This window comes from Hyla sarda, chromosome 11 (genome assembly GCF_029499605.1).
Source record: "Hyla sarda isolate aHylSar1 chromosome 11, aHylSar1.hap1, whole genome shotgun sequence".
Classification (NCBI taxonomy): domain Eukaryota; kingdom Metazoa; phylum Chordata; class Amphibia; order Anura; family Hylidae; genus Hyla; species Hyla sarda.
The window spans coordinates 90,386,244-90,412,396 of record NC_079199.1 but is presented as its reverse complement, the minus strand read 5'-3'; the positions used below and the strand labels follow the sequence as shown (position 1 = coordinate 90,412,396).

The 26,153-nt window shown below is 42.6% G+C and overlaps 2 protein-coding genes across 3 annotated transcripts; both read left to right on the top strand.

Annotated features, from left to right (window-relative positions):
• Positions 1-1,604: 1,604 nt before the first annotated feature.
• On the top strand, positions 1,605-4,656 carry LOC130295914 (SH2 domain-containing adapter protein F-like). Its single transcript, XM_056547239.1, has 3 exons — positions 1,605-1,785; positions 1,874-1,987; positions 4,027-4,656. Exons 1-3 carry the CDS (start codon positions 1,688-1,690, stop codon positions 4,211-4,213), a joined length of 399 nt encoding a protein of 132 aa, XP_056403214.1. The 5' UTR covers positions 1,605-1,687; the 3' UTR covers positions 4,214-4,656.
• A 6,135-nt stretch (positions 4,657-10,791) lies between these two features.
• Positions 10,792-25,550, top strand: LOC130295911 (C-reactive protein-like). 2 transcript variants are annotated; one of them, XM_056547236.1, is made up of 3 exons: positions 10,792-10,890; positions 23,449-23,504; positions 24,792-25,550. In XM_056547236.1, the coding sequence occupies exons 2-3, from the start codon at positions 23,450-23,452 to the stop codon at positions 25,406-25,408; spliced, it is 672 nt and encodes a 223-aa protein (XP_056403211.1). In that variant the 5' UTR covers positions 10,792-10,890; position 23,449; the 3' UTR covers positions 25,409-25,550. The 2 variants fall into 2 exon arrangements, with proteins under 2 accessions (XP_056403211.1, XP_056403210.1); XM_056547235.1 differs by lacking the exon at positions 10,792-10,890 and adding an exon at positions 23,125-23,161.
• The last annotated feature ends 603 nt before the right edge of the window (positions 25,551-26,153 follow it).

Below are 26,153 nucleotides of genomic sequence, written 5' to 3'. Positions count from 1 at the left end.
CTAGCACGGTCCACGCCAATCCCTCTCTGGCACAGAGGATCCACTACCTGCCAGCCGGCATCGTGACATTTATATTAAAGATAGCCCAACAAACATTAAACTGCACCCACTGTATGACCTCCAAAGTGCTAGTCAGGGACTGGTTGATAGTGTGTTCATGCTACACTATCCTCTCAGAGAGCCTTTTCATAGAGGTCACATGACCACTTCCTCCACAGGTCCCAATTCACATTACTTGCCTGGCCCCACTAAAATTGGTGGGTTCATCCAACTTTTCTCCAACTTGTTTGTGGACAGATTTTACCTAATATTGTCAATTTTATTCAAAAGTCTTACATTTATATTGTGTATATGTTGCGGCATGCGCTCCGGCCATTCACTCTGGCCGTGAGTGCTCTCCTCCACCTTCCTCCGGCGAGTCCGGGATTCGCATCGTGGGACGTGCCTGCATGCGAATCTCGGGCCGTCACTTACCGCTTGCTCCTGCTGGCTTCTCTGTTGGTTCTGTTCCCCGGTGCGCGTGCATCTGAGCTCTGAGAATTAAAGGGCCAATGCGCCCTTAATTAGTGTCTGCACCTGTCCCTTCCTTATAAGTATGTGCACCTCCCTCTACCTCTTGCCGGATCTTTGTGTGCCCTGTGCCCAAGAGAAAGCATTTCTGTGTATAGCCCTGCCTGTGTTCTGACCTTCCGCTCCGTGACCTGACCTTGCTTCTGTGCTGCCTGCCTGCTGACCTCCTGTTACATTTCCTGACCCCGCATCTGTGCCGCCAGCCCTGACCTTCTGCTAGTCCTGACTACGAGACTGCCTTATCCTTCCTGTGCTACGTTTCATCTCAGCAGCCTGTGTGGACGGGTCGTGCCAGGGTTAGCGACCTGGGTGCCGCCTGCCGCAGCAATTCCATCCCGTTTTGCGGCGGGCTCTGGTGAAAATGAGTGGCACCTTAGACTCCGATCCCTGGTACGGCCCACGTCATCTTCCACACAGGTACAGCGGATCCACTACCTCCGTGAGTATTACAGTATAACATTTTCAGGTAGTAATGTGACTTTGGGGATCGATCGTAAAGATCAAATAGACACCATTGCCCTCTTTTTCATGACCCTTGGTTCAGTTTGTTCCCCTTATTGGGGCCAGAAAGTTAAACAGAATTGTAAACTACTTCTATTAAAAATCTTAATCCTTCCAGTACTTATCAGCTGCGGTTGCTCCAGAGGAAGTTCTTTTCTTTTTAAATTTATTTTCTGTCTGACCACAGTGCTCTCTGCTGACACCTATGTCCATGTCAGGAACTGTCCAGAGTTGGAGAGGTTTGCTATGGGGATTTTTGCCTGCTCTGGACAGTCCCTGACACGGACAAAGGTGTCAGCAGAGAGCAATGTGGTCAGACAGAAAGGAAATTAAAAAAGAAATTTCCTTTCCTCTGGACCATATAGCAGCTGATAAGTACTGGAAGGATTACATTTTTTTTAATAATAGTAATTTCTATATTAACCCCTTTAATGCTGGGTATACTAAGTTAGGTGGTATTCATTTAACCCTTATATCCTAATATAAAGGCTCTATTTTTGTCATTTTCAGTGCAGTTGAGAGCTCAGCGTGGCCTTGCGGTTCTCCCCACTCGAGAGCGCGGCTTCTACAGTCCACTCCCAGAAGTCCTGTTAATCTTCGACCGTCTAGCCCTGAGATGGCTGCTCACCTGAGAGAACATGGGTCTCCTCCGAAAGACCTTGTAGATTCATCAAGGGTGCGGAAAGCAAATTTTGTAGAGTTACAAAGACAAACGTGAGTCTTCATTCTGCAGATGGCAAGACAATAGAAAATTGGGTGATCAGTCAAAGCCATGCCTAACCCAAGTCTATTCCATATACAGGTGGTTTCACGGAGCTCTGAGCTGTATCGATGCTGAGAAACGCTTACACAAAAGTGACCCTGGGAGCTTCCTAGTACGTACAGAAGCTGAGAGTATGATCTTCCTGTCAGTTAGGTAAGTACTGGATCGGTGGGTTGTGTACTATTCAATAAATCTATTAAAGGGGTACTCCACCACTAGACATCATATCCCCTATCCAAAGGATAGAGGATGCGATGTCTGATCACGGGATCCCCTGCGATCTCCCTGCTGCACCCGGCATTCGTTTAGAGCATCGGGTTCAGCGCTGGAGGCTCATGACATCATGGGCATGCCCCGTTTGTGATGTCACAGCCACCCCCCCTCAATGCAAGTCTATAGGAGGGGGCGTGATGCCCCCTCCCATAGACTTGCATTGAGGGGCGTGGCCGTGACATCAGGAGCCTCCACCCCGCATCTCCAGTCATCCTGCACGGAGTGAAGTTCGCTCTGTGCACCAGATGTCTGGGGTGCTGCAGCCAAGATCGCGGGGGTCCTTTAGATAGGGAATAAGATGTCTTGGGGTGGAGTATCTCATTAAGAAGAAGGAATACAAACCAAGATGGCAGCTAAACTCATCCCTGCCAATGACAAAAGGATAGGGAGGCCTTGTAGGTGATTCACAAACCCCTCACAAGTCCACTGGCGCTCCTCGACCTACACAAAGGTTCTTTTCCTACAGCCGGTCCCCCTACTGGATCGGAGGCACGGCCATAATGAACCTGCATGCACGACCGAGGATGCTCCCATCCTTCTTTGACTCTTCTCGGAATGGTCAGCCCCTAAAGGGGTACTCCGGTGGAAAACGTTTTTTTTTTTTTTTTAAATCAACTGGTGCCAAAAAGTTAAAAAGTTAAACAGATTTGTAAATTACGCCTATAAAAAAATCTTAATCCTTCCAGTACTTATTAGTTGCTGAATACTACAGAGGAAATTCTTTTCTTTTTGGATTTCTTTTCTGTCATGACCACAGTGCTCTCTGCTGACACATGTCCAGAGCAGCATATGTTTGCTATGGGGATTTTCTCCGGCTCTGGACAGTTCCTGACACAGACAGAGGTGTCAGCAGAGAGCACTGTGGACAGCCAGAAAATAAATCCAAAAAGAAAATAATTTCTTCTGTAGTATACAGCAGCTAATAAGTACTGGAAGGATTAAGATTTTTTAAGAGAAGTAATTCACAAATCTGTTTAACTTTCTTGCACCAGTTGATTAAAAAAAAAAAAAGTTTTCCTCTGGAGTACCCCTTTAACCCCTTTTCAGACAATCACCTCCATCTCCTACATAATGTACAGCTGCTCCTCCTCTTTTCAGCTCCCAACCCCCTGACCCTTACCTCACCCTTAAATCACAATTAACCCTTTGCTCCCCAGTCCTGCCAATCCCTGTCATGAGGGCCACCCCCTAGCTACTCTTTAGTCCGGCCTAACTGGAACTTGTTTGGAGATAACTACAATAAGTATAACTATGCAGAATCAAAATTTAAAGAAGCCTTCTGTAGTGGTGGCCATTGGTTGTCACATCTTAAAGGGGTACTCCAGTGGAAAACTTTTTATTTTTTTAAATGAACTGGTGCCAGAAAGTTAAACAGATTCATAAATTACTTCTATTAAAAAAACTACCCTTCCAGTACTTATAAGCAGCTGTATACCACAGAGCAAATTATTTTCTTTTTGAATTTCTTTTTTTGTCATGTCCACAGTGCTCTCTGCTGACACCTCTGTCCGTGTCAGAAACTGTCCAGAGCAGCATAGGTTTGCTATGGGGATTCTCTCCTGTTCTGGACATTTCCTGATACGGGCATCAGGTGTCAGCAGAGAGCACTGTGGATATGACAAAAAAGAAATTCAAAAAGAAAAGAATTTCCTCTGCAGCATACAGATGCTAATAAATACTGGAAGGATTAAGATTTTTTAATAGAAGTAATTTATAAATCTTTTTAACTTTCTGGCACCAGTTGATTAAAAAAAAAAAAAAGTTTGCCCCTGGAGTACCCCTTTAAAGGTTTCAGACAAGTTGGCAGCTTAGGGATGTTGCTTTTTTGGAACAACGAGAATTTACTTGACAAAGTAACAAATGCAGTGTATTGCTTTCTATGATTTTTTAATAATCTGGAACTCCTTTCTATGTGACAGAGGACGCGGCAGCATATTGCATGTGAAGGTAATAGTCCTGCCTGATGGTCGGTACATGCTCGGTGACAGCGGCCCATCTTTTCCGTGCATCATCGATCTGGTCCAGCATTATATCCAGTCTCCGCTGCTCTTCCCAGGGGAGGGACAAGTGTGTCTTCAGCATCCAGTGCCAGCCATGATACATTAATAAAACTGTGACTCTATGACTTTGACCAAAAACCAATGGTGACACAAAGGCCTTAAAACCAAGTCGGAAGAAGTTTTTTGGACTAAACTCAATTTTTTGAAAAACTTTTTTAAGCTTTGAAAAAAGAATCAATCCTAAATGCAACATAGTATTCTAAAACTGCATCTTTAAAACACGACATGGAAGAAGGGCCTGTAAAGGAGACCACTTGTCCTCTGCCTGGCTCGGTGTTGCTTGGTTGGTCATGTTGCCTTCATTGTTGTTAGACAAAAAGTTGTCCGGACCTGCCAACTTTTGGGTCTAAATGTGTATGGGGACCTCCCGATTTGTGAACGGGAAGCATGAATGTGTTCATGTGCATGAAGATTGGGAAAGATAGCTGTCGGACGAAGAAATGTTTGGCCAACAACTATTTTAGGTGTATAGCCTCCCTTTAAAGGGGTTCTCCGGTGCTTAAACATCTTATCCCCTATCCAAAGGATAGGGGATAAGATGCCTGATTGTGGGAGTCCCGCCGCTGGGGACCCCCGGGATCATGCACGCGGCACCCTGTTTGTAATCAGTCTCCGGCGACTACAGGGCGGGCGGCGTGTGACGTCACCCCTGCACTGGCGTGTGACGTCACGCTCTGCCCCTCAATGCAAGCCTACAGGAGGGGGCGTAGGCTTGCATTGCGGGGCGGAGCGTGACGTCACACGCCGCCCGCCATGTAGTCGCTGGTAATCAGTCCCGGAGCGAACACGCTCCGGGGACTGATTACAAACGGGATGCCTCGTGCATGATCCAGGGGGTCCCCAGCGGCGGGACTCCCGCGATAAGGCATCTAATCCCCTATCCTTTGGATAGGGGATAAGATATTTAAGCACCGGAGAACCCCTTTAAAGGGGCACTCCACCCCTAGACATCTTATCCCCTATCCAAAGGATAGGGGATAAGATGTCTGATCGCGGGGGTCCCACCACTGGGGACCCCCGTGATCTCCCTGCTGCACAAGGCATTAGTTTAGAGCGTCGGGTGTAGTGTTGAGCAGCATACGCCAAATTCGAATCCGCGATATTTTGCGCATATATGGACGAATATTCATCATATATTTGCTAAATTTGCATATTCGTAATATTTGCGTTTTATTTTTGCATATGCGAAAATTTGTATATGCAAAAATTTGCACATGCGGAAATTAGCATATACAAAAAATTTTACATATGCAAAAATTCGTACGCCTGTCTCACACAGTAGTATTAGAGCCTTCTTTACACCACACAAGCTGGAAGCAGAGAGGGGTGATCACTGTGATGTGTACTGTGAAAAAAACAAATATTTGTGAGCAACACTAGTCGGGTGCAGTGCCGGAGGCTCGGGACGTCACGGCCACGACTTGCTCATGACTTCACGGCCACGCCCCTCAATGCAAGTCTATGGGAGGGGGCGTGACGGCATATGCGAAAATAAAACGCGAATATTACGAATATGCGAATTTAGCGAATATATGATGAATATTCGGCCATATATTTGCGAAATATCGCGAATTTGAATATGGCCTATGCCGCTCAACACTAATCCCCAATCACATGAATAGGACTAAATTGCAATACCACAAAGAGCCTATGGACAAGTGTATCACTATTTCTAGGTTGAAAAGAAAAGTAGGCCCTTTAATCTTCCCTCAATAATCCCATTAAAGACAAATACACACCGAGCTTCTCATCTCACCCTGAGGACATCTCTTCACCTCGTCTTCATCCTGTCACCCGCTGGTTTCCTCATTTGCACATTAAATAGGCTAATGATTGAATGGGGTTTAAGGCATTGTTGGCTTTACCTCCTGCCTGGCATTGGGATTACTCTCCCGGAAAGGTAAAGGAATTGTCTCCTCGTAGTCTGTGTCTACAGTGAAAGAACCATGAAGACCAGGGATGATCCGGGGAAAGCTCCCGACCCTTCTGTCCCCTTGTGCTGTTTGCTTTTTTGCAGATTTGCTTATTACCGCAAATTAAACATTTTATATTTACAATTCCTGTTTACTTTTATGTTACAATGTTATTGTCCTTTATATGTTTACATAGGTGAGGGGTGTCAGGATGTGCCTTTAGGTCTCCTGACTGACACATAGCAAGCATATTTATCAGCAATAAGTAGGTAGAGGAAGAGGAGCCGGCACTAGCCAAAATGAGCGGGAGGCTAGGTTTCCACTTGTTTTTTTTTGTTGTTGACAAAAACACCAATAAAAACACCCATTCTGCCACATGGCGTTTTTTTGTGTGAAAAAACACTGTGGCCAGATGTTAGCTGCAAGTCAATAGGGAACTGCAAAATGCCACATCCACTTGGCGTTTTTCAGTTTGGCATTTTTTAACCCCTTAAGGACAATTTTCCACCTAAAAATCCATATTATGGCTTATTTTTTGCGTCGCCAATTCTACTTTGCAGTGACATTAGTCATTTTACCCAAAAATGCACGGCGAAACGGAAAAAAAAATTGTGCGACAAAATCGAAGAAAAAATGCCAATTTGTAACTTTTGGGGGCTTTCGTTTCTACGCAGTGCATATTTTGGTAAAAATTACACCTTATCTTTATTCTGTAGGTCCATACGATTAAAATGATCCCCTACTTATATAGGTTTGATTTTGTCGCACTTCTGGAAAAAATCATAACTACATGCAGGAAAATTTATACGTTTAAAAATGTCATCTTCTGACCCCTATAACTTTTTTATTTTTCCACGTACAGGGCGGTATTAGGACAAATTTTTTGCGCCGTGATCTGAAGTTTTTATCGGTATGATTTTTGTTTTGATCGGACTCTTTGATCACTTTTTATTCATTTTTTAATGGTATAAAAAGTGACCAAAAATGCGCATTTTTTGACTTTGGAATTTTTTTGCGCGTACGCCATTGACCGTACGGTTTAATTAATGATATATTTTTATAGTTCGGACATTTACGCACGCGGTGATACCACATACGTTTATTTAAAACATTTTTTACACTGTTTAATTTTTTTATGGGAAAAGGGGGGTGATTCAAACTTTTATTAGGGAAGGGGTTAAATGACCTTTATTAACACTTTTTTTTTACATTTTTTTTTGCAGTGTTATAGGTCCCATAGGGACCTATAACACTGCACTCACTGATCATTTACACAGATCACAGGAGTGTATTAACCTGTGATCAGTGTTATCGGCGCTTGACTGCTCTTGCCTGGATCTCAGGCACGGAGCAGTCATTCGCCGATCGGACACGGAGGAGGCAGGTAAGGGCCCTCCCGATGTCCTGTCAGCTGTTTGGGATGCCGCTATTTCACCGCGACGGTCCCGAACAGCCCGACTGAGCAGCCGGGTCACTTTCACTTTCGCTTTAGAAGCGGCGGTCAGCCTTGACCGCCGCTTCTAAAGGGTTAATACCGAACCTCGCCGCGATCGGCGATGTGTGGTGTTAGCCGCGGGTCCCGGCCGTTGATGAGCGTCGGGACCGACGCGATATGATGCGGGATCGCGGCGCGATCCCGCTTCTTATCGCGGGAGCCGGCGCAGGACGTAAATATACGTCCTGCGTCGTTAAGGGGTTAAAATCCTTTTGCTGTTTTTGGGCTCCTTGGCAGTTTTTAAAAAACGTCCTCTAGTCAAGTCGTTGGCGTTTTTTTGGGAAAATCTTGGCGTTTTCCTCCCATAGAAGTCTATGGGAGTGAAAAAATGCCAAGAAAAACGCCAAGCAAAACTCCAGAAAAACTGCCAAAACTCCGGAAAAACCTGTGGAAGTTTTTCTGGTGTTTTTGCTGGTGTTTTTTTAGGTGTATAAAAAAAAAAAAACAACTGGAAACCTAGCCTGAGGGTGAAAACGGACAATTCACTGGAAGGGATGCTGCACTTGGTAAGCCTATAGCGGAGGTGCTCAACCAATAAGGATAAACAGTTCAAAAGCAAAGAAGCACAGAAGGCGGCACTCACCATGCAGGATATCTTTATTCACCATTCGGGAACAGGACACAGGTGGCAGGCAGGGGAGTGGGGTGGAGGATGGGGCTCCACCCCAGCCCCGTCCTCCACCCCACTCCCCCCCACATGCCACCTGTGTCCTGTTACCGAATGGTGAATAAAGATATCCTGCATTGTGAGTGCCGCCTTCTTTGCTTTTGGAATATTTATCAGCAATGGCTCCTGATAGAGATGAGCGAAGTTACAGTGATTCGATTCGTCACAAACTTCTCGGCTCTGCGGTTGCTGCCTTTATCCTGCATAAATTAGTTCAGCTTTCAGGTGCTCCGGTGGCCTGAAAAAGGTGGATACAGTCCTAGGGGAGTCTCCTAGGACTGTATCCACCTTTTCCAGCTCACCAGAGCACCAGAAAGGTGAACTAATTTGTGCAGGCTAAAGTCAGCAACAGCCGAGCCGAGAAGTTTGTGACGAATCGAATCACTGTAACTTCGCTCATCTCTAGTTCCTGACATACAAAAGGGGTTTCCAACAAGTTTCTCATAATTAAAGGGGTATTCCATGAAAACCTTTTTTTTCCCATATCAACTGGCTTGAGAAAGTTAATCAGATTTGTAAATTTCTTCAATTAAAAATTCTTAATCCAATCAGTAGTTATCAGCTGCTGAAGTTGAGTTGTTCTTTTCTGTTTGACAACAGTGCTCTCTGCTGACACCTCTGTTTGTTTAATATGGGGATTTGCTGCTACTCTGGACAGTTCCTGAGACAAACAGAGGTGTCAGCAGAGAGCACTGTGGTCAGACAGAAAAGAACAACTCAACTTCAGCAGCCGATAAGTATCTGTAGGATTAAGATTTTTGAATAGAAGTAATTTACAAATCTGTTTGACTTTCTGGAGCCAGTTGATATGAAAAAAAAAATGTTTTTCATCGGAGTACCCCTTTAATCATTTTCATGGAGTCATCAGGTGGTGACCAGCAGCTTTACCCTACCCTGCTGACCTTGATAGGTCTCTTCCTATACACAAGCAGGGGGCACTCATGCTTCAGGTAGTATGAAAGAGATGACAGTTCCACTTTAGGATTTCCATTGTGGTGAAAGATTTCCATGGAAAGATGGCTATGGATATGTTAGGTCCAAGGAATTAATGTCCAGCACCAGTGGTGTGATAAAACAAGAACTCTTTTTCAGTTATATGACAGGATACAACAGACATAATAAAAACTCTGACGTGTTTCGGATCATCTAAGATCCTTAGTCATGGTCATGACTAAGGATCTTGAATGAACAAAACACGTCAGTTTGGTAGCCCGTCTGTTGTAACCTAAGTCATTTCTCCCATGTTGTGCCCCAGGGAGGACATGGGGTTAGGGCAGGGCCTTTGAGTGCTAGTAGCCCTGCTTAATCTGGAGCATGGATGTCACAGGTGTCACTTGTGGCTGAAGTGAGCGATTGGACCCCAGTGTTTCCCAAGGGTCACCACAATGGATTGTAAAGTAGAGGGGCTGCTCTGGAGGTAGTCATTCAATATCCCCTGGGTCACTCCTCAATGTTCTAATATGTGGAAGACACCAGGACTCATAGGTAACTTTGATCTTTGTGGGGGCACAAATCTTGAAAACAACAACAACTGTACCAGAGTTAGCAGGTGGCGGCACTGGAGGCGATAACCTTTGTGGCATGTACATCCCCTAAAAAAGACTTGAAAAACCCTGAAGGTTGGTTTTCATCGTTTGGCCTGACCAGAGGTCCACTTAGGCACAGACAGCCAAGGCAATTGGAAGATTGTTATCCATCAGTCTTGGAGAACTTCAGAAGTCCATCAAGTAAAGTCCTTACACAGAATTTCTGTAGTCCTCAGCGTTGTAGTCTGTCTCGGTGCTCGTGATTGTGGTTAGTCTTTAGCAACTCAGGGCAGTAAGGTAAATCCTCTAGTCCTCTTTCCTCAAGACTATGTGGTCTGGGAAAGTTAGACATATATAGTGTGCTATATATTAATACCACCTATATGCTAGAAGATTCTAGAAGGATAAAACTACAACAATGCTGCCTATCACAGGTGGCAGCAGAGAGTTGAAAGTGCAGTTGTTACGCCAAGCGCTCCGGGTCCCTGCTCCTCCCTGGAGCGCTCGCGGCGTCCCTCTCTCTGCAGCGCCCCGGTCAGACCCGCTGACCAAGAGCGCTGCACTGACATTGCCGGCGGGGATGCGATTCGCATCCCAAGTCACTCACCTGTCCCGGTCCCCGGCTGTCACGTCCTGGCGCGCGCGCCAGCTCTCTAAGATTTAAAGAGCCAGTGCACCAATGATTGGTGCCTGGCCCAATCAGCCTAATTAGCTTCCACCTGCTCCATGGCTATATTACCTCACTTCCCCTGCACTTCCTTGCTGGATCTTGTTGCCATTGTGCCTGTGAAAGCGTTTCCTTGTGTGTTCCTAGCCTGTGTTCCAGACCTCCTGCCGTTGCCCCTGACTACGATCCTTGCTGCCTGCCCTGACCTTCTGCTACGTCCGACCTTGCTCTTGCCTTATCCCTTGTACCGTGCCTATCTCAGCAGTCAGAGAGGTTGAGCCGTTGCCGGTGGATACGACCTGGTTGCTACCGCCGCTGCAAGACCATCCCGCTTTGCGGCGGGCTCTGGTGAAAACCAGTAGCAACTTAGAACCGGTCCACCGACACGGTCCACGCCAATCCCTCTCCGACACAGAGGATCCACCTCCAGCCTGCCGATCCTAACAGCAGTGAAAGTAGGTGAGTGAGAGTACCTCTCACATTTTATAATCCTCCCAGGTCACTGCCCCCATCATGATAACCCCCCCCCCCCTGCCTTTATTTGTATTATTTGTTAGTTTTCTACCTTGATATTGCTCTGTATTTCCTGCTCAGTCTCAGTCAGATTCACAGACTGGGAAGGGGGCGTTGCCCAGCAGGTGTGACATCATCTGAAGCCATACAGGGGAGAACTTCCTCCCTCACTCTGCTACACACAGCCCAGAGCATTTCAGTGTGTGAGATGAGCTATGATTGGCTAAGGCTGCACACACACCCCTCAGCACACCAGACTGCATTTCCTGATTTTGGACTTATGCCAGGCAAGCAGGAGTCCAAAGTCTGTGCAAGAGATGGGGGGGAAATGTGCTCTGGACAAGTAGGGAGACACCTAGTAGCAGCTTTTTTAAACACAAATAAAACATAGACAACTTCATTTTTTATTTTTTTAAACAAAGAATATTAGAAAGATTATTTGTATCCACGATAAGGAGTGCAATAGCATACATTTGTTTTAATGACAGTGCCCATTTAAGTCCTTGTTACCATCAGACTGACATATCATAAGCCAGTGGTTCCCAACCAGAGTGCTGTCGGCTGTTGCAAAACTACATCTCCCAGCATGCCCGGACAGCCTTCGGCTGTCCGGGCATGCTGGGAGTTGTAGTTTTGCAACAGCTGGAGGCACCCTGGTTGGGAACCACTGCCATAAACCATGCTCATACCAGTTGGTAGCTTATGTTGTATTATTTATTATTATCTGGACCCACTCTTTGCCCAGCAGCTATGCTGTGACCATGGGGTAGAATGAAGAGTGTTGATTGAGAACATTTGGGTTTGGGCTCTAGGGTTTTATACGCCATATTTCAAAGCTATGAATGTAGTGCAAACTACTACAACTCCCATCCACTGATCTTGTCAGTTAGTGTTGAGTAGTGTTGCTCGCGAATATTCGCAATTCGAATATTATTCGCGAATATCGCATATTCGCGAATCCGCGAATTTCGCGAATATAGCGCTATATATTCGTAATTACGAATATTCGTTTTTTTTTTTTTTCTTCTTCACAGTACACATCACAGTGATCATCCCTCTCTGCTTCCAGCTTGTGTGGTGTAAAGAAGGCTGTAATACTACTGTGTGAGACTGACGTGCGAAAATTCACATATGCGAAAATTAGCATATGCTGATTTTCGCATATGCGAATTTCAGCATATGTTAATTTGTATATGTTAATTTTCGCATACGCGAATATTCGCATATGCGAAAATAAAACGATGGTATAACGAATATGCGCGAATATATGACGAATATTCGTCCATATATTCGCGAATATTCGCGAATTCGAATATGGCCTATGCCGCTCAACACTAGTGTTGAGCAGCATAGGCCATATTCGAATTCGCGAATATATGGACGAATATTCGTCATATATTCGCGCATTTTCGCATATTCGTAATATGCGCAAAAGAAATCGCGTATGCGAAAATGAAAAAATTAACATAAACGAAAATTCGCATATGCGAAAATTAGCGAATATTCGCGAGCAACACTATTGTCAGTTACTCACTTACATAGTTAGTATGGTTAAAAAAAGACATATATGTCCATCAAGTTCAACCAAGGAACGACTTGCCCCCCAGCATATCCCGGTCACTATAAGGGTGGGTTCACACCACGATTTTTCTATACAGTTTTTGGATACATTTTAGTTTTTTTTATGTATGCAACCGTACAGCAAACCGTGGCCATAGACTTTCCATTCAAAACCGTACGCACCATATTGTATACGGTTATCTCCGTTTTTCAAACCACACGGCTTTTTTTTCTGGACAGAAAACCGTGGCCTACCACGGTTTTTGGACCGGGTGAAAAACCGTTTTAAACTGTATACAATTTTTTTTTTTTTTTTTTTTTAACATGGGAGTCAATGGGACCCGTACAGAACTGTAAGTGCATACGGTTCCATCCGGTTTTCACCATACGGTTTTTGACTTTCCACAGTTTTTTTTTTCTTGGAATTTCAATCAAACAAGTAAAACTTTATTCATAATGGAGTGAAAAGTTCAAAACGTATACGTTTTTTTTCTTAAAAAATGGATACAGCCGAACATCATTTTTCAAACTGCATATGGTTTTCAACCATATACAGATAAAATTTTATACACACGTTTTGATACAGTTTGGTCAGGTTTTGAGGAATCCATTTTTTTTTTTAAATCAAAAACCGGATAAAAAACTGTATTGCAAAAACGTGGTGTGAACCCAGCCTTATACTGATTCATCCAACCTGCTGAAGTCACCCAAGTTACTATACATCTCCTACCCAGTCAGTGGTCACTACTACACCCATCATCTTCTCGTTACCTATATTACAGTGGTACTCCGCTTCTGCAATTTCTTCCTTTCTTTTACTCCCATCTTCCTGTTGTCACTCATGACATTACTGATTCCATCTTTCTGCATTCATTCATTCATATAACTACTGCACTACAACTCCCATCTATCTGCATTCATTTATATAACTACTGCACTACAACTCCCATCTATCTGCATTCATTTATATTACTACTGCACTACAACTCCCATCTATCTGCATTCATTCATATAGCTACTGCACTAGAACTCCCATTTATCTGCATTCATTTATATTACTACTGCACTACAACTCCCATCTATCTGCATTCATTCATATAACTACTGCACTACAACTCCCATCTATCTGCATTCATTCATATTACTACTGCACTAAAACCCCCATCTATCTGCATTCATTCATATAACTACTGCACTACAACTCCCATCTACCTGCGTTCATTCATATTACTACTGCACTACAACTCCCATCTATCTGCGTTCATTCATATTACTACTGCACTACAACTCCCATCTATCTGCATTCATTCACATAACTACTGCACTACAACTCCCTTCTATCTGCATTCATTTATATTACTTCTGCACTACAACTCCCATCTATCTTTATTCATTCATATAACTACTGCACAACTCCCATCTATCTGCATTCATTCATATAACTACTGCACTACAACTCCCATCTATCTGCATTCATTCATATAACTACTGCACAACTCCCATCTATCTGCATTCATTCATATAACTACTGCACTACAACTCCCATCTATCTGCATTCATTTATATTACTACTGCACTACAACTCCCATCTATCTGCATTCATTCATATAACTACTGCACAACTCCCATCTATCTGCATTCATTCATATAACTACTGCACAACTCCCATCTATCTGCATTCATTCATATAACTACTGCACTACAACTCCCATCTATCTGCATTCATTCATATAACTACTGCACAACTCCCATCTATCTGCATTCATTCATATTTCTGCTGCACTACAACTCCCATCTATCTGCATTCATTCATATTACTACTGCACTACAACTCCCATCTATCTGCATTCATTCACATAACTACTACACTACAACTCCCATCTATCTGCATTCACTCATATTACTACTGCACTACAACTCCCATCTATCTGCATTCATTCATATAACTGCTGCACTATAACTCCCATCTATCTGCATTCACTCATATTACTACTGCACTACAACTCCCATCTATCTGCATTCATTCATATAACTACTGCACTACAACTCCCATCTATCTGCATTCATTCATATAACTACTGCACTACAACTCCCATCTATCTGCATTCATTTATATTACTACTGCACTACAACTCCCATCTATCTGCATTCATTCATATAACTGCAGCACTACAACTCCCATCTATCTGCATTCATTTATATTACTACTGCACTACAACTCCCATCTATCTGCATTCATTCATATAACTGCTGCACTATAACTCCCATCTATCTGCATTCACTCATATTACTACTGCACTACAACTCCCATCTATCTGCATTCATTCATATAACTACTGCACTACAACTCCCATCTATCTGCATTCATTCATATAACTACTGCACTACAACTCCCATCTATCTGCATTCATTCATATTACTACTGCACTACAACTCCCATCTATCTGCATTCATTTATATTACTACTGCCCTACAACTCCCATCTATCTGCATTCATTCATATTACTACTGCACTACAACTCCCATCTATTTGCATTAATTTATATTACTACTGCACTACAACTCCCATCTTTTTGTATTCATTCATATAACTACTGCACTACAACTCCCATCTATCTGCATTCATTTATATTACTACTGCACTACAACTCCCATCTATCTGCATTCATTTATATTACTACTGCACTACAACTCCCATCTTTTTGCATTCATTCATATAACTACTGCACTACAACTCCCATCTATTTGCATTAATTTATATTACTACTGCACTACAACTCCCATCTATCTGCATTCATATAACTACTGCACTACAACTCCCATCTTTCTGCATTCATTCATATAACTACTGCACTACAACTCCCATCTATTTGCATTAATTTATATTACTACTGCATGACAACTCCTATCTATCTGCATTCATTCATATAACTACTGCACTACAACTCCCATCTATCTGCATTCATTCATATAGCTACTGCACTAGAACTCCCATTTATCTGCATTCATTCATATAACTACTGCACTACAACTCCCATCTATCTGCATTCATTTATATTACTACTGCACTACAACTCCCATCTATCTGCATTCATTCATATTACTATTGCACTACAACTCCCATCTATCTGCATTCATTTATATTACTACTGCACTACATCTCCCATCTATCTGCATTCATTCATATAACTACTGCACTACAACTCCCATCTATCTGCATTTATTTATATTACTACTGCACTACAACTCCCATCTATAACACCAGAAGAAAAAATATAAAACATGACCAAGAAAGCCCTGCTACATAAAGGGACCCCTAGGTCATCTTTATACAATAGCATTAGGTACTTAATGCAAGTGGAGACAATAGTTTTGGTCCTATTCACCTTGTGGCTAAGATCTTGACGTATCGATGATATCGACCCCATTATAGGGCACGGCCAGTCTTACATGTGAAGTCGACATTTTCAATGTAAAAATGTATGTATCTGGTCCTGTCCTACAATATTTAACCCTCTTCTACTGACAACATTTTCCAGTAGCCTGCAAACCTAGATGAGTTTTCAAACTGTATCCTTAGCTGCCATCTAGTGGTCAGTATGAAAACTACAATATCAGCACAAAAATTATTATTATTTTTTTTTAAATATTTTAATAGTGCCCTTTGTAACAGCTCCCTTCATTTTACCATAGATGCTGTGCACCCCCTCCAAGTATATATATATATATATATATATATATATATATATATATATATATATATATATATATATATATATATATATATATAAACCAAAGGATAAATTGGCCAGCACTATTGATCCAAACTATTGTAAAAACCTGGTGGCTTGCAGGTGCAAGCTGCTGGGCTAAATATACAGCAACAGGAGAATACAGCAGCACACTGCTAGCACAAAGATATAGATGAAACATGAGTATATAGATAAAACATGAGTATATAGATAGAACATGAAAAGCTATACAGCTGTAGTGCAATAAATGAAGATATGAAACTATGAAAATATGAGGTACTTAGCTTGCAAATTTGGCGCCAAATAGCGTGGACCGTCCCACCACGGTAAGGTGACCTCGTGGTGGGGCGGTCCACGCTATTTGGCGCCAAATTTGCAAGCTAAGTACCTCATAGTTTCATATATATATATATATATATATATATATATATATATATATATATATATATATATATATATATATATATATATATATATATATATATATATATATATATATATATATATATATATATATATATATATATATATAACCAAAGAATTGCAGCACTACTCCAGAAAAAACCTGATCAAAGTCAATTGGTGCAACACTCCAAAAAAGGTGAATTTTATTATCTCATGTCAAGAACAAAGCAACGTTTCTGCTCCTATGGAGCAGAAACGTTGCTTTGTTCTTGACATGAGATAATAAAATTCACCTTTTTGGAGTGCTGCACCATTTGGCTTGTATATATATAATTTTTTTTCATGGGGTAAAATGCAATTGGGAAATTTTTGGAGTTTTTGTACTTATGCCGCTCACTTTGCAGTAAAACTGACATTTTATCTTTATTATCTCTGCAATGATTGACAGCTCCAGTAGTCTTCAGACTGGGTGCTAGAGTTGCTGCTGAGAGGGGGGGGGGGGTTTATACACTAGGGACCCCTAAAATGTATATAAAGATCCTACGCAAATAGCAGATTCAAACATAACAAATAAAAAAGAGTATACAGATCAAATTTGTAAAAATATCAAAATATTTTATTTAACATGAATGCAGAAAAAGACATACATATAAAATCACTAAAATACATGTAACTGTATGGGCCAGAATACAGCTCAACAGCCACAGAGGCAAAAGAAGAGGGAGGATCTGGCATGTGTCGATTGCTGTGGTATATATGGCTACAGGAGGGGATATATATAATAGGACACCAACCATAAAAGTTGCCCAAAATCAAGATAAGAGTAATCAGGGAACATAACATAAAAACCCTGAGTGATGAAAGTGCTAGTAAATAGTAGGGTATCCTAGTGATTGAAAGTATAACGCCGAAGATAAACAACTACACAAATACAAGTGTGTAAAAAATGTTACCAAGTGGACCAAATCACAGTGTATGCCAGACCTCCGTCACCCAACGTTTCATCTTTTAAGGCTTCTTCTGGGGTGTGAGAGCCTCCCCTCCCACACCCCAGAAGAAGCCTTAAATGGTGAAACGTTGGGTGACGGAGGACTGGCATACACTGTAATTTGGTCCACTTGGTAATATTTTACTCACAAGCTCACAATGCGGAGTGCTCGGGGCACCTACAAAGTGTGTACCATCTGGACATTAGCCATAATGGCAACCAGCACGGCCGGGACATCAAATGATGTCTTTCCCACTCCATGTACCCTGTATAGCAGGACCCCCCTACAGTCTCCAACGCGGCACCCCAGAAATCTGGTACACAAAGCGAACTCTGCTCCGTGCCAGGTGACGGGCATCCACAGCCGTCATGCCCCCTCCATTCATGTCTATGGGAGGAGATGTGATGGCTATATACTAACCGTCACGCCTTCTACCATAGACATGAATGGAGGGGGTGTGTCGTGACGTTCAGAACCCTGTGGTGCCGGCCCTGAGATTGCGCTGAGGTTCCAGCAGCCAGACCCCCGCGATCAGACATCTTATCCCCTATCCTTGGTATACGGTATAAGATGTCTTGAGGTGAAGTGCACAGACCTGCTTTCCGTCTTCCTCTGCTCGGACATGCTCCTTGTGCTGCCGCTTCTGCACTTTGTTTCAGTGTACCACCTTCTTCCCTTAGATTCTCCGCATACCTGGAAAGATGGGAGAAATGGGAGAGAAACTAAAAACAGCCCCATAAAACATTATCCATGAAGAAGTTTAGCTAATACTGAACATCCACAACAATATTTACATCCTGATTGTACATGAGTCAAGGAAGTACTGGAAGGTGAGGGCGAGCAAGGATGGCCTGCCAGGCTGTGCCCCTTGAGCAGATTGGCTCCACCTCCTTGACACTTGGCTAAACAATAAAAAGACAATTTAATAGGTTATATCAACGACCATCAGCTCCGGGATAAATACCATTTGTTTTTACATCCTACAGCTAACCAATGGCATCTACAGCTCCTCCCAACACATACAGCTGGCAGATTCCCTATAAGGCTCCTGTGGGTTTACTGTAAGGCTGGGTTCACACCACGTTTTTTGCAATACAGTTCCCTTATATGTTTTCAGTTTGAAAACCGTGCAGAACCGTATTGAAAACCATATGCATTGGCTCTCCATTGAAAACTGTATACCAAAAGATGCATCAGGTTGTGTCCTTGTACGGTTTAGTCCGTTTTTTTCCCGTACCCAAAACCGTAGCCTACCACGGTTTTTGGTCCAGGTGAAAAACCGTATTGAAACGTATACGTTTTTCTTTAACATGGGAGTCAATGTGAACCGTACAGAACCGTATGTGCGTACTGCTCCATCCGGTTTGCATCATACGGTTTTTGACTTTGCACAATTTTTCTCTTGGAATTTCAATCAAACAAGTGAAACATTATTCATAATGGAATGAAAAGTTGAAAACATTTATGTTTTTTTCTTAAAAAAACTGATGCAACCAGACATCATTTTTCAAACCGTATACAGGTTAAACTTTGTACACACGTTTTGATACAGATTAGTCAGGTTTTGAGGAATCTGTTTTTTCAATCAAAAATCTGATACGGGAACTGTATTGCAAAAACGTGGTGTGAACCCAGCCTAATACAAAATAATCAGTTTTCTCCCTCCTCTGACTACATCACCAATTACTAGAATCTGAGGTTTTCATACCAATTACACAGTCCTTATGGAATTTTACCCAAATTATGAGCTCCAACTACATATGCGGTCATCACTCCCTCATGTCGGAAAACATCCAGACCCCCCTTGAACTTGTTTATTGAGTCAGACATCACAACATCATGTGGCAGAGTTCCATAGTCTCACTGCTCTTACAGAAAAGAATCCCCATCTTTGATGATGCTGAAACCTTCTTTCCTCTAGACGTAGAGGATGTCCTCTTGTCATGGTTACTGGCCTAGGTATAAAAGGATCACTAGAAAGATCTCTGTACTGTCCATTCATATATTTGTACATTGTGATCAGATTGCCCCTAAGACTTCTTTAAAGGGGTACTCCGCCCCTAGACATCTTATCCTCTTTGCAAAGGATAGGGGATATTATATCTGATTGCGAAGGGCCCCAGCGATCCCCCAGCAGCGATCTCCCTGCTGCACCTGGCGTTCGTTTAGAGCGTCGGGTGAAGCGACGGAGGCCCGTGACGTCACGGCCACGCCTCCTCAAGGCAAATCTAAGGGAGGGGGCATGGTCCCATAGACTTGCATTGAGGGGTGTGGCCGTGACGTCGCGAGCCTCCGCCCCGTATTGCCAGTCATCCGTCACAGTGCGAAGTTTGGATAGGGATAAGATGTCTAAGGCCGGAGTACCCATTTAAGTGACTGGTTGAAACCAATTGGCATGCACTTTAGGGCACAGTAGTCCCTTTGCTCTTGCTATTTGGCCACCGAAGAGATCTTCTCAAAGACCTTGAATAAAATCAATGCTGAATGAAAACTTTTTAAAAAATTTCAATTTGTTCACCAATATGTCACCATTGGAAAAGATCTCCAGATTGAGATATATATATAGATATATATATATATTAGCTGAGTACCCGGCGTTGCCCGTTTTTCCGTTCCTAATCCTTGTTGTGGAGGAAATTCAACAGAGGAAGCTTTTGACTTCAAATCCCGTCCTCATATATTGTTGTCATATCCCGACCTCCTATCTCGACCTCCTATCTCGACCTCCTTTCCCATCCTCCTATCCCTTCCTCCTATCTCGACCTCCTATCTCGATTTCCTATCCCGACCTCCTATCCCGACCTCCTATTTCGACCTCCTATCCAGACCTCCTATCCCGTCCTCCTTTCCCAATCTCCTATCTCGACCTCCTATCTCGACCTCCTATCCCGTCCTCCTATCCCATCCTCCTATCTTGACCCCCTTTCCCATCCTCCTATTTTGACCTCCTATCTCGACCTCCTATCCCGTCCTCATATCTCAACCTCCTATCTTGACCTCCTATCCCGACTTCCTATCCTGACCTCCTTTCCCGTCCTCATATCTCGACCTCTTATCTCGACCTCTTATCTCGACCTTCTATCTCGGCCTCCTATCCAGACCTCCTATCCTGACCTCCTATCCTGACCTCCTATCCCGACCTCCTATCCCGACCTCCTATCCCGACCTCCTATCCCGCCCTCATATTCCGACCTGTAATATGTGTACCAGGTATTGAAATATCCCCAGCCGTACAGAAGTTATGTGGGAACATACATTTCCCATTGATTTGCATGGGACGTTAAACAAAAACCCCGACCCTCACAAATGGGGGGTAATTAAGGGTTTAATTAACTATCCTATATTTTAAGTGGACATATAAGTAACATGTGACCAAGTATTATTGAAATATCTCCAGATGTTTGAAAGTTATGCAGTAACATATATTTCCCATAGACTTGTATGGGACTTTAAACAAAAACCCTGACCCTGGCAAATGGGGGTGATCAAGGGGTAAATCACCTATCCTATGTTTGTTGTTGACATATAAGTAACATGTGTGCCAAGTTTCATGTTAATATCTTTAGCCGTTTGGACATGATGCTGGAACATACACACATACATACACACATACATACGTACACACATACATACACACATACATACGTACACACATACACACACACACATTGAGTTTTATATATATATCTACTAGCTGAGTACCCGGCGGTGCCCGGTTTTTCCTTCCTATTCCTTGTTGGGGAGGAAAATAAACAAAGGAGGAAGCTTTGACTTCATATCCAGTCCTCATATATTGTCATATCCCAACCCCATATCCCGTCCTCATATCCCGACCTCCTATCCCGTCATCATATCTCGACCTCATATCCTGTCCTCATATCCCGACCTCCTATCCCGTCCTCATATCCCGACCTCCTATCCCGACCTCCTATCTCGTCCTCCTATCTCGACCTCCTATCTCGACCTCCTATCTCGACCTCCTATCTCGACCTCCTATCTCGACCTCCTATCTCGACCTCCTATCCCGACCTCCTATCTCGACCTCCTATCCCGACCTCCTATCCCGACCTCCTATCCCGACCTCCTATCCCGACCTCCTATCTCGACCTCCTATCCAGACCTCCTATCCCATACTCCTATCCCGACCTGTAATATGTGTACCAGGTATTGAAATATCTCCAGCCGTACGGAAGTTATGTGGGAACATACATTTCCCATAGATTTGCATGGGACATGCAACCCCGACCCTCACAAATGGGGGTAGTTAAGGGTTAAATTAACTGCCCTATATTTTAAGTGGACATATAAGTAACATGTGACCAAGTATTATCGAAATATCTCCAGCCGTTTGGAAGTTATGCAGTCACATATATTTCCCATTGACTTGTATGGGATTTGAAACATAAACCCCGCCCCTGGCAAATGGGGGTGAGTAAGGGTTAAATCACCTATCCTATGTTTGTTGTTGACATATAAGTAACATGTGTGCCAAGTTTCATGTTAATATCTTTAGCCATTTGGAAGTTTTTGTGGAACATACACACACACATACACACACTCACACATACACACACACACACATACATACACACATACATACACACACATACACACATACATACACACACATACACACACATACACACACACATACACACATACACACACACATACACACACACACACACACATACACACATACATACATACATACACACACATACATACACACACACATCCATACACATACATACACACACATACATACACACACATGCATACATACACACACATACGTACACACATACACACACATACATACACACACATACACACACATACATACATACATACACACATACATACACACACATACTTACTTACATACACACATACATAAACACATACATACACACACATACATACACACACATACATACACACACACACACACACACATACATACATACATACACACACATACATACACACATACATTGAGTTTTATATATATAGATTTATCAGCAATGATGCACTGTTGAATAGGCCCAATGGTTAGTGACTCCTGCAGTTACAATGGGGTTTTGGAACAGTCCATGAACCAGTGTTTCCAAACCAGGGTGCCCCCAGGTGTTGCAAAACTACAACTCCTAGCATGCCCGGACAGCCTTTGGCTTCATGAACATCCTCCTTCACCCTCCTTAATAGATTTATTACAGGGATGTCTGGTCCGGCTTCTTCACTATTGTTTTCCAGGAAATGTTGAGAAATTGATATAATCATGGAAACATGGTAGGAAAACAGCTGGTATGGGGTGGGGTGAGTGTTAACAAAGTCTTCCCCAAAAAGTGCTGAGATATGGGTTTCATTAAAAAAGGCGAAACCCATCTCGGATGGGGGCGGAGTAAGTTGTTGGAGGTTGGTACCTCAGTTATATATAGAATAACGTATGGGTACAACTGACACATACACAGGACACACTCTGGACTCATCAAATCCCAATCCAAGTAAGTGACATCTATTATCCTCTCACAGACTGCACCTGCTTCATATAGACTTCAACATACGTGAGGTGTAAACTGGACTCTAGGGTAAGATAAATGAGGGGGTGTATGGGGGAATTGGGTCGGGGTAACAAACTTGGGCTCCCTTAGATTCTTCTAATTTCTTGGGTGGGGATGACGGACGGGAAGTCAGAAATATACTAGTACTGATATATTTCCAGTCATGTCAGTAAATGATAGTAGTGACTATGGAATGTAAAGACCAGACTGGGGTCCTGTCTCCTCTATAGAATGAAGATCTTGGCTCTGCTGTTCGTGGTCATCACTGGATACTGTGCCAAGGAGAGTAAGTCAAGAACATTTTCTATCTATCTATCTATCTATCTATCTATATATCGATCTAGCAACAGGAGAATACAGCAGCACACAGCTAGCACAAAGATACCTGTAAGCCAGGTCCGTATAATAGCTTGGAATCAATAGTGCTGGCCAACTTATTCTTTGTTTTTATTACACATACGGGGGAGTGGCTACCTCCATGTTGGCTCTTGCACCCCACCCACCTCTATCAGGTATATATAAGGTGATTTGGATGTTCCAGATCCTGCAATGCCTTCTGCTCTATTCACACAGAGGCATATTCATAGTGTAGGGTCCATCCCAATGAGATCACCTTACCGTGGTGGGACGGTCCAAGCTATTTGGCCACCAAATTGCAAGCTAAGTATCTCACTATTTCATTACTTCACAATTTTATACTGTCATTTATTGCACCATAGCTGAATAGCTTCTCATGTTGTATCTATATACTCATGTTTTATCTATATCTTTGTGCTAGCAGTGTGCTGCTGTATTCTCCTGTATATTTAGCCCAGCAGCCTGCACCCGTAAGCCAGGTCCGTATAATAGTTTGGAATCAATAGTGCTGGCCAACTTATTCTTTGTTTATATATCGATCGATCTATCTATCTATCTCATATCTATCTATCTATTTATCTATTTCATATCTATCTATCTATATATCGATCTATCTATCTAATATCTATCTATCTCATATCTATCTATCTCATATCTATCTATCATCTATCTCATATCTATCTATCTATTTATCTCATACCTATCTATCTATCTCATATCTATCTATCTATTTATCTATTTCATATCTATCTATATATCGATCTATCTATCTTATATCTATCTATCTCATATCTATCTATTTATCTATCTCATATCTATCTATCTCATATCTATCTATCTATCTATCTATTTATCTTATACCTATCTATCTATCTATCTCATATCTATATATCTCATATCTATCTATCTATCTATCACATATCTATCTCATATCTATTATCTATATATCTCATATCTATCTATCTATCTATCTATCTATCACATATCTATTTCATATCTATCTATCTATCTATCTGATATCTATCTATTTCATATCTATCTATCTATCTGATATCTATCTATTTCATATCTATCTATCTATCTCATATCTATCTTTTTCATATCTATCTATCTATTTATCTCATATCTATCTATCTATCTACCTGGATATTTCATCTATCAATAGGACAGAGACCTTGCTCAGACTTTTCTTCAGACGTTGTTTTTTCTCTTTCAGATTTACATGGTGCATCTTTTGTGTTTTCTAAAATAAGTCAAACATCAAGAGTGGTATTAAATCTCACAGAAGTCCCAGAACCATTGAGCAATATCACCGTCTGCCTTCAGTCCTACACGGACAACGTCCAGGAAGACTCCCTCTTTAAACTGGTGGATACAAACTCCAAGGCACAGTTCCATCTCTTCCAAGTTAGGAATTACTACAACATTTTTATAGATCAAACCCAAGTTTATTATGTGACCAGCCCGGAGAGCATGGAGTGGAGACTCATCTGTGTGTCCTGGGAGTCCGGCACAGGGCTCATACATTTTGTTGTCAATGGAAAACTTTTTCCAATGAGGGTTTTAGCACCAGGTTTTATCATAGATCAGGAGGTTACGGCAGTCCTCGGGCACCACCTCTCATCTACTGGCATTTATCTTTCAAATAGCTTCTCTTATATCGGTGAAATTAGAAACGTTCATATGTGGGATCGCGCGTTCCATCCCAGTGAGATGCAATCTCTGTACTTTACTAATTGTAACCAATGTAATGGAAGTGTCATAAATTGGAATTCTGTGGACTATGAGGTTCATGGAGATATCTTCTTGTATAAGCCATCCGTGAAACCTTAGTCAATGAATGTAAACTGCTGAAATATGAGTTGTCTTATAGCTTTGGGCTTTCTTATTAAAGGGGTACTCCGCTCCTAGACATCTTAGGATTGGGCATAAGATGTCTGATGCTGGGGTCCCGCTGCTGGGGACCCCCGTGATCTCCCTACTGCACCCGGTGTTCGTTTAGAGCGTCGGGTGCAGCGCCGGAGACTCGTGATGTCACAGTCATGCCCCGATTGTGATGTCACAACCACACCCCCTCAATGCAAGTCTATGGGAGGGGGTGTGACACCCCTCCCATAGACTTGCATTGAGAGGGCATGGTCGTGACGTCACGAGCGGGGCGTGGCCTCACAAGCCTCCGGCGCTGCATCACCAGTCATCTGGCACAGAGCGAAGTTTGCTCCATGCACCGTACGTCTGGGGTGCCACAGCCGAGATCGCAGGGATAAGAAGTCTAGAGGTGGAGTACCCCTTTAATAGTGTGGGGATGATATTTTGTGGATGAACCTCTGTAAGGTAAGTTGAGGAGAACGCTGCTGTACATATAGGAGACCGGGGGAATAGACTCCAATAGGGAGAACCATCAGGCTTTCTCTCTACTCCTTCAGTTACTACTTGTCATTTTACTTGCCAGATGAGGGTCCAGGATCCCCATTCTCCTCTATCTCTGGGACTCCCAATTATTTTGAAAAAAAAAAAAGGCATATCAAAAGCTTAAAGGAAAACAGTCTCCCGTTCACCTGCACTATAATCCGATACA

Excerpts from the sequence above, each read along its gene's own strand:
- LOC130295914 (XM_056547239.1), top strand. The coding sequence starts at position 1,688 with ATGGCTGCTCACCTGAGAGAACATGGGTCTCCTCCGAAAGACCTTGTA. Across the intron at positions 1,786-1,873 it reads GTAGAGTTACAAAGACAAAC|GTGGTTTCACGGAGCTCTGA; the intron begins GTGAGTCTTCAT and ends TTCCATATACAG. Across the intron at positions 1,988-4,026 it reads ATGATCTTCCTGTCAGTTAG|AGGACGCGGCAGCATATTGC; the intron begins GTAAGTACTGGA and ends TCTATGTGACAG.
- LOC130295911 (XM_056547236.1), top strand. The coding sequence starts at position 23,450 with ATGAAGATCTTGGCTCTGCTGTTCGTGGTCATCACTGGATACTGTGCC. Across the intron at positions 23,505-24,791 it reads TGGATACTGTGCCAAGGAGA|ATTTACATGGTGCATCTTTT; the intron begins GTAAGTCAAGAA and ends TTTCTCTTTCAG.